At 40.5% G+C, this 15,486-nt stretch overlaps 1 protein-coding gene across 1 annotated transcript in view; it reads left to right on the top strand.

Moving 5' to 3' along the window:
- Window positions 1–15,486, top strand: part of sh2b3 (SH2B adaptor protein 3) — a 67,887-nt gene that overhangs the window by 25,383 nt on the left and 27,018 nt on the right. The window contains exon 2 of the mRNA XM_036598183.1: window positions 363–1,265. Within this exon, the coding sequence (XP_036454076.1) occupies window positions 390–1,265 (876 nt within the window). The 5' untranslated portion in view covers window positions 363–389. The remainder of the gene's footprint in view (window positions 1–362; window positions 1,266–15,486) is intronic.

The following is a 15,486-nucleotide window of genomic DNA, read 5'->3' as shown; positions in this document are numbered from 1 at the left end:
CCAACAAACACAAACCCCACAACCTAACAAACAAAGCAACAAACATAAAGCAGCTTAGCAGTTGGCTTTAGAAACGCCAAGTGAATCAGCCTCAGGAGTCACACAAAGTGTTCAAGTTTACTGTTAACTTTTTGTTGCAGAGCATTGTGCTGTAGACTCATTGACTTTGAATGTTGCTCAGTCACAGGCGTTTAAGTGTTTGTGAGGTGATTCTTTTTTGATCCAGTAATGGTGCAATGAAAGTTCTCCTCTCAGAGTTTCACTTCTGATTTTTGAACAAAACCTTCACAGAATTATTTCTCTGTAATTCTCAGTCCTTGTTTCTCTCTTTCTTTTCTTCTTTTTCTGTCTTCGTAATACAGTGTTCCTCAGCTGTGCTGGTTACTGCGATGAATGGTAACACTATCCAGCAGACCACGAGCAGCGTGCCACCCATAGCGCCCCCCTGTGGCTGGAGGGAGTTCTGTGAGTTGCACGCAAGTGCCACGGCCCGGGATGTGGCCCAGCGGTACCGGCGCTTCGCCAGGACCCGCCCGCCACACGATGTCGTCCCTCCGGAGAGCTTCAGCCGGCACTTCATTGCGCTGTTCCAGCAGCACTTCCGCAGCGAGGTGGCCAAAGATGTCCCGTCTCCGCCACCACCTCCCATGATGACTGGCCGCTTGCGCATCACTTCCTTTTCTGGTGCGCTGGACTACCGGGAGCCAGGGGGCGCCGCCCTATTGGGTGTCCTGTCCCCCAAACCGGACATGGTGACCGTGGCCCGGGAGCAGGAGCAGCCTTTGCGCTGTTCGTCTAATGACACTACAAACAGAGCTCTCGGCCACGCCCCCGAAGAGGAAGATGAGCTCCACCCGCCGCGCTCTGATGTCACTCATTTCAGTCAGTTCCGTCAAAGCATACGCCGGTTGTTCAAGAAGCGGCCTCCTCCCGAGGACCCTGCCCATGGTGGGTCTGGGAACGAATCGGAAAGGAGCAGCGTGGCCTCGGGGACGGCAGATCGGGCCTCTCCGTCTCCCCCTCAGACGCCAGTAGCGCCCCCTAGTGGCTCACACCTGCTGGGCCGTTTCAGACTTAGCCGCCTGAAGCGGCCGCAGAGCACAAAGCGGCGGCAGGACAGCGGAGGCACGTGTAAGGATGGGCAGCTGAGGTACCTGGTGGTGGACGACACTATCTCCGACACAGCGCCACGATGGCTGCGCTGCCGTCTGCTGGTCAGGAGGACCAGCGACAGGTTCCAGCTGGAGCTCTATGATCCACCCAAGGTAGGAAAGAAATCAGCTATGTTTTACTCGTCGCTGTCGTGAGAAAATGTGTCAGTACGGAAAGTGTAACGTAAATATTCAGAAAATGTCACAGTACATAAGGGCAGATGGCATTTCCACTTGCATTTTCAAAGAAATTGAAGTTGCAAGTAGAGATGCATCAATACCACTATTTCTTTTCTGATACTGACCTCGATATTGAAATATTGAGTATTGGCCAATTCTGATACCAGGGCAGTATTTACTACTTTACTACTAATTTTCTAAGGATAAATTTGTTACAGGATCAGATTGGATTCGTTCTTTTTTCCCCTCCAAAATCCCATCCAGCATTTTCTACTAATATCAGCCCCATACTGGTACCTGGTGCCATCTCTGTTTATGATTTTTTTCTTATGTCTTGCTTTCACATCTCCTTTCCCAACATGCTTTTGAGTTCTTGATGAAAATTTCTGACCTCCAGTATTCCACCAGGCTCTCAATCTGCCTTCAAATTGTTTTGCAATAGCAGAATATTTAGGAATACTGTCAAAAAACAGTAGTATGTGTAGTAGTATTGTATTATAATAGACAGGGAGTGTGTGTACTTGAGTGCTTAGGTGCCTTATGAGGTCACTGGGTCAGAGGTTGCCAGTGGTGGAGATGAGTTTTTACCTTAGTTAGGTAGCCGAGAACTGTGAAACTGGACGTGAAAGGTATTAGGTTCATGTTTGGGTTTCAGTTCAGGTCAAGTCACATTTACCTTGTATAGACAAAAATATGGACCAGATTTTATTTGAAATTCAGGCTTCTGGATGGCTGCTACTGTTTTTAGCTAATGTACTTTAGTCCACGATTATGCTGACCGGACACTTCATTAAAACCACCTTGATTCTACATTCATTGTCCATTTTATCAGCTTCACTCACTGTATAGTTTCACTTTGTAGTTCTACAGTTACAGACTGTAGCCCATCTGTTTCTCTGCATACTTTGTCACCCTGTCCTTTGATGGTCAGGACCCCCATGGACCCCCACAGAGCAGGTACTATTTGGGTGGTGGATCATTCTCAGCACTGCAGTAACACTGACGTGGTGGTGGTGTGTTATTGTGTGTGTTGCGCTGGTCTGAGTGGATCAGACACAGCAGTGCTGCTGGAGTTTTTAAACACCTCAGTGTCACTGCTGGACTGAGAATAGTCCACCAACCAAAAATATCCAGCCAACAGCGTCATGTGGGCAGCGTCCTGTGACCACTGATGAAGGACTAGAGGATGACCAACACAAACTGTGCAGCAGCAGATGAGCTATCGTCTCTGACTTTACATCTACAAGGTGGACTGACAAGGTAGGAGTGTCTAATAGAGTGGACAGTGAGTGGACACAGTGTTTAGAAACTCCAGCAGCACTACTGTGTCTGATCCACTCACACCAGCACAACATGGCAACTGGCATGACCAGACAGAGTATTTCAATAATAATTAATCACTTTTTATATCATCATGATATCTAACAACAAACATCGCATGTTGTGCAGCCCTGATAAGTTGGCCGACTGTTTATGTTTAGAGTGAAAAAGGCGTGAAAGTTGACTTATTTTGGCCAAACTGTCCCTTGAATCGTGTCCTGCAGAGCGTCTCTAACATGTGAGTGCAATAAAAAACAGCTTTTACACAGCATGCATTTACCATATGCAGCAGCTCTAGCAGGCCTTTTCTGCTCTCTCTCTCTCTCTCTCTCTCTTTCTCGCTCGCTCTGGTGTAATTGCTCGTCTCGGAGGGTCATTTCGGCAGCCAATCAGGCGCCACTAATGCTGCGGGGTCATGGCTGGATCTGGCTCCTGATTGGCTGCTGAGGAATCCTGGCCGTGCAGCCGTGACTTGTGCTGGATTTCCAAATAAGGCGAAGGCTCCACTGAAACACAGCGAACGCTGCAGAGAGCTCTTCATTCATTCACACTGTGATCATGTACTGGTGTTTAATGAGCTGCACGGCCTTCTGAAGGAGACGGTCAGCGAAGAGTCTTCAGCACAAATCAGTGTTATACTTTCACTTTTCACCGTGTATGTGTACACCATAAATGCCCCCATAATTCAGTGTGTAAGATGCAAACAGAGTGGTTTGGTGTGAAATGGTTCAGATTTCTTTACAGTGGTGGTGATAGGAACCAGGGGTCGCCATGACTACAACACAAATATAGACATTTTATTTACTATCCAGAACCACCAGTGAACCTACACGAGTCTTCTGAGTTTATATGGAATGTTGATGATGGAAAAATGTTGTTAAACCTGAAAATATGTTTTTTTTGGGGGGGGGGACTATTTTGCCTCACGGGCCCTGCATGTATTCAGGCAGTGAATTCATAACCATTTCATGTAGTAACTCTCTGTGAGGGAGCTTTTAGAGGTGGACGTCTGGTTCCTATCACCACCACTGTGAACAGTTCTGACTCAGTACGTTTTTCTAGAACAGAGCGTTTCACACCAAACGACTCTGAATGACTCTGTTTACATCTCAACCATTTAATTATCCAGATTTAGAAAAAAAAAATGGTGGAATTTCCTCTTTACCATTAAAAAATAACTTTAACGTCAACTAGAGATGCGGGAAGTGGGGATGCTGAGGCGGCTGCAGCACCCTCGATTTCAGCACTGCAACTGCTAAAAACAAAATTAATAATACACAGATATGAACTTTTTAGTAATATGACTGTCGCAAAGACTTGTGTGCTTGTTTTAGATAGTAGTTTTTTTCTGTTTTCATTTATGTATTTTCAAAATCTGCAGTAGCTGCGCTGTTCAAGTTACTGCTGTATTTTCATCACAGCAAGACGAATCCCTTCCCTCGAAAACAGCCAGCTTCTTTTAAAAGACACCTGGTTGAGGTGCAAAAAGAGAAAGTGTGAGGAGAGATAAAGGCCAGTTCTGAAACCCACAGCAGCCTAATACTGTTTTTAAACTCATCTAATGTAATAGTGTAGCTGTTATATGTCCTGCTGAGTGTGAGTTCCAGTGTTAAATCTCACTGTGTGACTGTGTGTGTGATCAGTCTAACAGTATCAACAATCTGATTGGTTGCCGCTCAGCTGATTTGCACAAAGTTTGTCCCGATTGAGGGAGCAGAGAGAGGATGTGCGTCAGTGGTCTGATGTGTCAGTAATGTATTGTCGTCTCTCGCCTCATTATGGTGCAGTATGACGCGTTAAGTTGGATGTAAATGACCAAAACAATTTAAATGGAACAAAGGCAAATAATTCAGCATGACATCATCGTCCACATCACGTATATGCTATATTTCAGCACCCCCAACTTAAAACACCTTTCCTGACAGCCTTCCTGACGTTAATGACTGCAGGACATCATCCATGTCTCTTATTCTTGCCTCTAGCAGCCTCTAGCAGGTTTCACTGACGGCATGTTTTTCATTCACACCCAGTAAAAGCCTTCTGAAAATTTTTGGGAACAGTTCTGCTTTGTCAGCGTGCTGCTTCTGTTTTTAAACTGTACTTACCAGAAATAGTGTTTTAAACTGAGAGTAAGAGCAGAAACTGTGTGCACGTTGGAGTAAAATGAAACAGATCACTCCAGAACGTCACACTGTGCTCATATCATTCATCTGTAGCATTGTGTGGTTGTGTTATCTATGAAAACCCAAAGATCAGATCATTAGCAGTGGATAAGGGCTTCTGTACGTCCCTAATACACTGCAAATGGGTGTAGTTCGTATTTTGAATGCTGACTGCATTTGGTGGTGCTTGGCAGGGTTATTATGATTAACTAGAACTATTACCAAAACTAAAATTGTGCTTGCTAACTGAAATAAAAGTTCTGAAAAACACAAAAACTAAATCAAAACTGTAATGTCCACTGCAAAGCTAACTAAAACAAAATAGAATTACAATAAACAATAAACCTTTAATTTATAACAACCTTTAATTTTAGTTTTTTATTTTTTTTTGTGCATGAATGAGAGTAGTGTAGTGTGTTTTTTTGTGTTTGGCCATCTTTAAGGAGAGCTGAAGCCAAGCCCAAGCTCAGTCTGCTGTTACGCTCACTTTATTTTACCCATATCAGATACCAGATATCTCAGTGTCATCATCATAATCCTAGAAACTTAAACTAAAACTGAAACTAAACCAAAACTATTACTTTTAGAAAACAAAAAATAAAACTAAAACTATAAATGCACCCTTAAAACTAATTGAAACTAAACTGAAAATTTTGAAAAACTCAGCATAAACAGTACAAACTGATGTGAGTTTCAAAACTATAATAACTCTGGTGCTTGGACCCCTAAGAAAGTCCAAAAGTCTCTGAGAACGCCAGCGCCAAGTCAGATGACCTGTGCCGGCTCTGGTCTGATTGCACTGCGTCCGTCTCTGCCGAGCTCCGTCCACAATAGCAGCTGCTCTGCTGGAAGCTGTTTCTCCCACTGACCCCGAATCAGCTGTGGCTTTTGTGCGGGAGGCTCCAGCGAGACGGCGCTGCCCTCAGATCAGCTCCGGAGCGCAGCGGCAGAAAGAGGAAGCTGCCGAGAGGCTGATAATTCGCTTTGCGTGAGAAACTTTCTCTCAGGGAAGTGCTAGCTCTGCCTGTGGAGCCGGCCTGCGCTCTGCAGATAAACGCCTATGATTATCTGCTGATTTCACAGAACTGCTGTATTGTTATCAACTCAGAGTTAAAACCTTTTGCTAATAAAGCAAAAAATCTCATTTACACAGTTCCCCTCCCCCTCCTCTACCCCAAATCTTTCTCTTCTTTAGTTAAAGCACTGTTACTGCAGCTACGAGGCTAATGTAGCCTATGGAAGCTCATGGAAAAACAGTTAGCATGGTGCTATTTCTCAAATCACTCAAATCATTCGCCTAGAACTGTGTGGAGGTGTTCAGTATCTCTAATAGTCTTGATTATGTGGTTTCTGACACTGTATGACTCGCTGTTATTTATAAATATAGAATAAAGTGCGTTAGCATAGCTAAAAACAGTAGCGGCAAGAGGGTGCTGCTGTTAGAGGTGGAATATATGACGATATTTATGGTTGTTGTGATAAATTATGCCACAGTATGCTTTTTTAAATTGTTAATATCGTCAGGAGTTAACTTCTTAAATGGTCAGGACTCGGAAGTTTTATTACACACTTCTATACTCTCAGAATAGCTCAGCCAGTTTACATTGAAGTCCCTGTAGTTACTTAATAATAAGACTTTTAGTGTAATAAGAGGGATTTAAAGGGGTTAAACACTGACCAGCTGCATTTATTGCATTTATAATTAGTCCTGTTGACCTGGATTCGGTGCAGTGAAGTGAGTGAAACAGGAATGTGTGTAAATAAAAGTCATATTCATAGTATTTTTTTAAATGAGACACTGTTGGGTCTTCTTTGTCTGTTCCAACTTTTCAAACTTATAATTATTATGAATCATACTATATTCTGTGAAGATGTTTGGAAGTCCCATACAGAAATCTGATACATGGCAATAGATGGATTTCAAGTGTTGACATTTATTAGCATATATGTTTTTCCCTTTTATATCTAACTTGTCACATATAGGCATATATGCGACATATATGCCAACTTATTTGAAATTGGCCATTTTCAAAAATGGGTAATATATTGTATATCCGCATAGAGAAACATAAATAAACAAATAAATAAATCAAATTTAGCTCTATATCAGCATATAGAAACATGTATATGTGGGTGTATGTGTGTGTGTATATGTATACGTTTATATGTGTATATAACATTTTTATGCATCTTCTTGGTTTCGTCCACATACGTACCCATTCATAATTAAAGTGAACAGTAGTAAAACAGGTACATAATTACACGCTAAAACATGCACATTGTAAGCTATGCAATTAAATCATTACAACATTAAATAAATGAAAATATTGTTCTTGACACACTAGAATTTTAAAAACTAAACAGATAACACAGAAACAGTTATAACTGTAGAGGGGTGTATGTATTAGACAGATTGGTGTAATTTATGTATCATACATATATGTCCAATAATTTACACAGCATGTATGTACATATATTTTAAAACAGTATGTCATACAGTGTGAGAAAGCAAGTCTACTTAAGACTTGGGAACTCTGAGAGAGAATGTCTCCCCTTCCCTAGACACCACAGCAGTCCACGGTCATTACTCAGCCATATAATATTTAATTTTTCGTAATCCAGTCTGTACTAGTGGCACCAGAATGTGAAAAGAGAGAGATGTTTCATGAGCAGTGAAGTTGTTTTTTTGCATATTAGCATTTCTTTCTTCAGTATATCAGTATGTGTAAACTGTCATGGGAAGGATGTAGAACACCATTAACTGTAACTGCTGTTGTCTACAAATTGCATTACAAGTAGCGATCATCGGGGTCCAAGCACTGTGCCACATTACAGAAGCAGTACTATAAAATTGTTGGGTTTTGAAAATGGTCTCTATTTATAATAGATGTGTGGTCTATGAAATGAAGCTATCTGCCCAATTGGGTAGAGACTTTTTGACCCTGGTATGGTAACCAACAAATGTATAACAAGAAAACAGTTCAACATTCGGGCATGAGTTTAGTTAAACTCATTGAACTTAACAATTCCACAGCAGTTCCTCCTGTATTTTGGTCTTGAAGTGCACCAGAACTTCATGTTAAAATCATATTCATTTAAATTTTCTCCTGGGAATGATGCTGCCTGGTTCCTGTGACTTTTTCACTGTCTTGTGTGTCTTTAATAAAAAGCGCCGATCCTACACGGTGATGCGGTGCTGGCTCATGTGGACATGAACGCGCAGATATAGCAGATTTAAACCAGTTTAAAGGTTCCGTAGAGTTAAAGTACCAGAGCGTCAATGTGTGTGTGTTTAGAGTTGAATGTGCCTTGACTGTGTGTGTGTGTGTGTGTGTGTGTGTGTGTGTGTGTGTGTGTGTGTTTGTGCGCTTGGCAGTGAATGTGGAGCACAGCTGCTTCGTGTGTGTCTCATTATACAATCCTGTGTGCATGTGTGTATGTGTGTGTGTACACTTCCTCTGAGCCTTCGCCAAGAAAATGAGCGAAATTCCCATAACCCCCCTCCCCGCCCCTCCCACAAAACATTCAAATAAAACCGCCTTAAAATAACTCGGGAATTTTCAACAAGTTGCCTGTTCAGAGAATAAAGAATGGCTGTGGTTATTCACACGCTAAACTGTTGGATGAACAAAGTTCATAAATCACAAAATTGGCCTAGAACACAAAGATAAACTAGTACTTTGAACAAAAACATTAAGAAAAAACACTAAATCAACATTAAACACAAAGATAAATAACAAAATTGGCCTAAAACACACAGATAAATCACAAAATCAACCTAAACCACAAAGACCAATCGCTAAAATGGCCTTAAAAGACAAAGACAAATTTGTAAATTAGTCTAAATGACTATATTAGTGATTAAATATAAATCACTAAATTGACCTAAAACACAAACATAAATCACAAAATCGGCCTAAAACACAAAGATAAATCACTGAATTGGCCTAAAACACAAAGATAAATCGCTAAATCAAACTAAAATGCTAATATAGATCATTAAATCAGCCTAAAACACAAAGATAAATCACTAAATCAACCTAAAACACAAAGATAAATCACTAAATCAACCTAAAACACAAAGATAAATCACTAAATCAACCCAAAACACTAATATAGATTATTAAATCAGCCTAAAACATAGAGATAAATCAAAAAATCAACCTAAAACACAAAAAGAAATCATGAAATTGGCCTAGATCACAAAGATAATCTGCTGCAATGGCCTAAAACATAAAGATAAAACACTAAATCAACCTAAAACACAAAGACAAATCACAAAATCAGCCTATAATACAAAGATAAATCCCAAACCAACCTAAAACACAAAGATAAATCACTACATTGGCCTAAAACACAAATATAAATCACTAGATCAACCCAGCTATCAATTACAGATCATCTCTTATGCTACTTAGCTAAGCTTGCACACAATAAACTAATTTTAAAGCAGCATTTTGGCCTAAAACTGTTTAATATGTTACTTTTTGGGTTACAGTGTTCTGTAGTGCAGAGATCCCTCAAAATTCCTAATTTTATATTGTTTCATTTGTCAATGTTCTCTCACTACAGTACTCAGCATGCATTTCTCAAATACATCATATCCCTGTGGTGCCAACCAACCCTGACCCCCTATGACCAAGCTAGCGTTAGAGTGACTCTTACCTCAATTGACAAGCAAAATCATGCACAAAATTTTTTCACCACAAAATGGACACCAGAGACGGGAAAAGAAGCCAAACTGAGGTAAGACAGCTAGTTAGCCAGCTTTTGTACTAACTTTAGCTTTTAGCTTGTTCTGCTCTTCATCTGATGAGTCGTGTCTGTCGTCCATTCTGTCCACTGTAGTTATGATTTAAAGACGTTAATACAGTTAATACGGCTGCAGCTTCCTAGCATTAACATTAGCTGTCTAACTTTCTTTTACATCGACCCCAAAATAGTGTCCACCATCAAAGAATCCCCTTGAAAACAGTAGTAGTTGTTCAAAAGTTCCTCACACCTTCAAGATACATAATTGAAATGGGCTTTTTGTGGACTAAACTGGAAAGTCTTGCTCTAGAGCCCATGTGTCGAACACATAATCGACCCACGAAATAATTTAAATTTCCTTTTTTCATTAGCCTGCTAAACCCTGAGATGCACTACAGTCCCCATCATGCAGTGTAACATAGTGTGTGTTCTTACCCCCAACAACAATCTTGTGGGCCAGCGGTTACACAGAACGAAAAGATACCTGGTGTCTAGTTCAAGCAAACAGTTTAAAAAATCAACCTAAAATTATATTATTTTTGAGTAAGTATTTTGCTGTTGCGGTTTTGGCGTATTTTGAATAAACGGTGACCTGTTGGGGTCATGGCAAAATGTTAAAAACGAGATAAAAACACAGCTGAGATTTTTTTAACATAGTGGTTGAGTTTGACACCCTGCTATAGAGGCTAATGTGGCACCACCGAAAAATGTGACTAGACTTGTTTTTTCGATGCTTACATTTTTCTCTCTGTTTTTATGCCTAATAATGTTAAACACTGTTTGTTGGGATGGTTTTCAGTATCTGTTTAGGAGTGCAGATGTTTGAATAGTATATATGGTTGAATTGTCGTGTCACGGGCCTGAAGCAGAGCAGACCTGATAGTGTGAATAATGAGATAGAGAGTGATGGTAGACGGTGAAGCTGTGTTCAGGTTTACTGAAGTGGTTGTGTGTGTGTTTGTTGCGTAAGCAAGAGATTATTTTTACTTCAAATGTACGAAATCCAAAGGCGCTGTGTGTCTCTTAAGGCTTCTGGTTTCTATTTGGTGATTGCAGTCTGATGGAAAATACTTCTAATTCTACAAAACCGCATCCTTACATCTGCTGCGTGTTAACACACACACACACACACACACAGTCATCTCAAACTTCTTACAGCCCACAACTAAAGCCTGGGACACACTACACCACTTTTAACGTCCTAACAGATCATACAGAGTGTATCTCACACAGATTTAAGCCTGTTTTTTTGGTTTGTTGTTTTTGTGACTGAATTACTGGGGAACTTTTAAAGGGCCCATTTCATGGGAAACTGAATTTTCCTCACTTTCTGGATATAAAGGTGTTTAATGTGTGTAAACACTGTGTAAACACATTGTTCACTCTCCAGCTCATCCAGCCCATAACTACAAAAACAGCTCATTTACATATATCCACCTATTTAGCCTTCAGCAGTTTGGCTCTACCCACTCACACTGATGTGATAAGGAGTGTTTCAGACTGCGTTTTGAACGATGCATAGTTAATCAGAACAGAGCTCATTTACATATATCAGTCTTAAAGGGGGGCCCTTTAAGCTGAATTTAAGTTAACTCCCCGAACCCCTTTAAGCTGGACGTACATTACACCACTGTTAACATCCTAGCAGATCTTGAAGCCGTAGCGTGGGAGTGGGCGCCGCATGGGTCGAAATTCCTCCTCAGGTTTGAGATTTGTCAGAACAAGCCGTGTAGCAGCTGGTACTGGAGCGTGAATGACTAATAATTTCCAGATTCCAGCAGCGTGTGATGGTCGTGGGGACGAAGGCACGTACCACACAAAAGACTTGAGTTGTTTTCTTATTCTAATTTCCCGTTCCACCTTAAAAGGTGCAGCAGTTACATTCAGATCCTGATACATGTTCTCACCGCTGCAGTCCGCGGAATGCTGCTGCTGGAAGTGGCAGAATTTTCCCTCAAAGCTCCATTGAAAACAATGGAGTATCCGGTTTGCCATCGTCAATCTGCTGCAGACATGTGAAACTAATCTGGAGGCTCCTGAGTGGAGCAGCCATCTAAGTGCCATTGTTGGGAGATGCCACAGCCATCCGTAGCCGGGGGTCCAAGAAATTCCCTCTGTGTGGGGGGGGGTCGGACGCAGTGTTATTATGACATTTTCATTAGTTTTTATGACTTTTATGTTTCTTTTTGGGGTTTTGATGACACTTCAGGTTAAGTTTTTTAATAGCATTAATAGTTTTACTTCTGTTTTGATTTTCTGTAAAGGAAGAGTTTTGGTTTGTTTTTTATTTTAGAAGTATCAGTTTTAAATTTGGGTTTTTAGTATTATGGTGTATATTTAGCATTATTATCAGAAACAGGAGTATAACTTGGGACAAATTGCAGGTTTTTGTTTTGCAGTGCTAATTTCCACAGATATTTAAGGTTTGATTGAGAGGAAACGAAGCTTTTATACACAGAAAACACTAGAACTTTTTTTCTTTGTAATATTCTATGGTTTTCTTTTCATTCGTTGAACTGTAAAGTTTTTGGTTTTTTTTGTTGTTACAGTTAATGAGTAATTTTTTTTTTCACTGCTAGTTTTTCAGTAATGACAATAGCACTAATAGGGTGGTCCTTTAATCAGATCTGCTCTGATTTTAGCAAATCCTGAACATGCGCCAGCCACATCAAAATACACTGAAATAAGCCAAAAAAATCAATGAAAATTAAACAGAAAACTGTATATATGCTTTAAAACGCTATTTTATGATGAAATACTAGTTAAACATTCTGTGCTCCAGACAGATTTCCCGGTTGGTCTTCCAGGCTTGAAACTTTTGCCTAATCACAAGTCAGGATGCTGTTGAGGATAAACAAACATACCGTGCACTTTTATAAATTACATTGTTGTTAAGCAGAGTGACTAACGTGACCGTTTATCCGTCTGGAAAAAGGAATGCCTGTATAACTTTCTCGCTGCTCTGCAGCACAAACGCTTTATGTACGAAAGGCCAGTGCGTTTGAGCTGTAGCGTTCACACTCACAAAACATTTCAGTGGGACAAATTATTCAGATTTTCTGCAGGAACAGGCGGGAGCGGGATGAAATCTTGTGGAAGTGGATGGGAACGGGACTGAAAAAACAGTCCCGCACAGACCTCTACCCTGTACCCTAATTATGTTTATTTTATTAAAACAAATGATTGAACTTTCCATTTTGTCACTACCAAAACAATCATAACTCTACCCAAACTTTCCCAAATGTTTCAGTAGTGACTGTTTCGGTAGTGACAATTTTAGCTCATTTTGAGCTCAGAAATGCAGCCAGTATATGACCAGTAAACACAGCTTTGAACAGCTGTTCACACAGAAAATCATCATTTTTTTTTATTAAAACATAAAAAGTTCTTAACTGCAGAAAATATGACGATTCTTAATGCTCCACACTGATTTTCAGACTTTTGGACACATTTACTTCAAAACAATGGGATCTAACTGCTCACCATGTGGCCATGAGGGACAGGGATGCAGCCTCACTTCCTGCTCTAAAATCCAGGGGCGTGGCTAAAATAAGGCTCCACCTATAGACTAAAACTCAGGACAGTATTTATTTAAAAATTTAACTAATGATAAATTGAAATCTTTCAACTTTAAAAGAAATCAGAAAGATCTTAAAAAAATATTAAAAAAACTTTTATTTTCACAAGTATAATTTTAGGGGTAATAGAAATAACCCTATAAGTCATGATTTTATATATATATCTGGCTTATTACTATCTCTACTACTAACTCCATTAATGTCTTGGGTTTAAATAGATGGAAGCATCATCCTTGTAAATATCTCAGGCCTGAATACTTGATTGTGTTTTTGAGAATTTTTCACTGTATTTTGTTTCATTTTATGGGTGAAACCATTGTTGTTCGAGCGCAGAGAGACAAGAGGGTTACTATCATTATGGTACATAACATGACAGTATGTCTGTGGCTGAATCACAAACAGCTCTTTACTCCCTACATAGTGCACTGCGTAGGTCGTGAAACTGTGACCTCTACACACTAACTGTGCTCTAAATGTTAGGATGCTGTGCAGCTGTACTGAATGTAAATGGCTTTTATTTAGACGTATAATGCACTGATTGTGTGTGGAAATTGTTGTATTGTGACCTACATAGTGTGCACTACATAGGGAGCCATGTGAGCCTGTATTTTGCTCAGCTTTGTTTATAATATTGTTATTGTAGCACCAAACAGGCTAAGAATGCTATCTTACACAAAGCTACACGGCTCAGGTAGAACATCACACTTCACAGCCCTGTGTTTTCACTGATAAGGAGGAGTGAAGCACAGCCGAGCAAAGATCAGTGCAAAGTGTTCCCATAATTACTACTGGGGAATGTGACTTATTTAACGCGGTGGGAGTGAGACTGGAGTGAGATGTTCAGGTGATTGGAGTGAGACTGGAGTGAGATTTTCAGGTGGTTGGAGTGAGATTTTTTAGGTATTTGGAGTGAGACTGGAAATTCTAAATAACTGGTTGAGATGTAAACAAAGTCATTCAGAGTGGTTTGGTGTGAAACGCTCTGTTTTAGAGAAACTTACAGAGTCAGAACTGTTCACAGTGGTGGTCATAGGAACCAGACGTCCACCTCTAAAAGCTCCCTCACAGACAGTTACTACATGAAATGGTTATGAATTCCCTGCCTGATATCTGAGACACTGTTTTACAATAGATTTGAGAAGATTTTGGACTAAAACATATTGTGGCTTTCCAAAAACACAAGTGTCTCCAGAATAGTAACTTTACTGGAGAAAACAAGAATGCACTTTACTTTTAATGTGAGTCAGTGTTGGTCTATTAGTCACAAAATCCTGGCATGATATAAAGGACAGCTCCTCTGCTCACATGATATTCAAAAATAATAATAAAAATAATTGAGATACGTTTCGAACAGTGAATTCTGAGTCTCTACAATCAACCGTTTCACACCAAACCACTCTGAATGACTCTGTTTACATCTCAAACACTGAATTATTCGGAAATGTTCCCCTTTAATGAATCCTGCTGCCTCTTTCACAGAGAGCTTCATAAACCGCTGTGTGTTTCTGTAAAATGTCTTCATTCTTGGATTGAGGAACTTTACACAGAGTGAGGAAACCACACCGCGTCCTCTGAGTCAGTGCGAGAGTGGAGATGAAGAATTTGGGTGTTTGAAGCGCGAACCAATGAGCACTCTCGGATCCCTCTCTGAGTAAATTCAGCAGAAAGATGGCTGATAGCATCTGCACTGATTGATATCTAGGCCACAGTTTCAATTTCCATCAGTCAGAGTGGAATCACCCACGGCCCCATTTCCACAAAAGCAGAGCGCTCTTCGACTGAAAACACACACACACACACAGGTGCTTCACACTCGGTCTGCTCCCTCAGCACTTTACGGTTTGCTCGAAAGGCCGCGATTAGACTGAATGACAAAACCTGTGATATTTCACCTTTTTGAAGTGTTGTGTTGACGTTACAGCAGCTCTGCTGTATAGATGACTCTACTCCACTGCCTCAAAGTCAGAGATTTCACACTTCAGCCTGACCCGGACTTCAGCTCTGAGTGACCCTGTTCCTTTGTTATGGTTATTTTATAAACGATATGAATAATCCACTTAATCACGACCAAAACAGTCATAACACTGCCCAGACCTCAGCAGGTGTTTCGGTACTAACAGCTTCAGCTCATTTGGTGGGGCGGTTGTTTACAGAGAGAGAGAGACCCCCATCATCCATACCCCCATCCTACTGATGATTCCCCCATATCTGCACCATTCTGACCCCCGACAGTCCACAGTGTATTAATACTAGAAATGACAAATTTATCATGGGTTTGTTAATTAGTATAATTCTAATGATGATACGGTTATTATTGTAATTATAGTAATAAATATGGTTATT

Source organism: Colossoma macropomum, unplaced genomic scaffold, assembly GCF_904425465.1.
Source record: "Colossoma macropomum unplaced genomic scaffold, Colossoma_macropomum, whole genome shotgun sequence".
NCBI lineage: Eukaryota > Metazoa > Chordata > Actinopteri > Characiformes > Serrasalmidae > Colossoma > Colossoma macropomum.
This window is presented reverse-complemented; position numbering and strand designations above follow the sequence as displayed.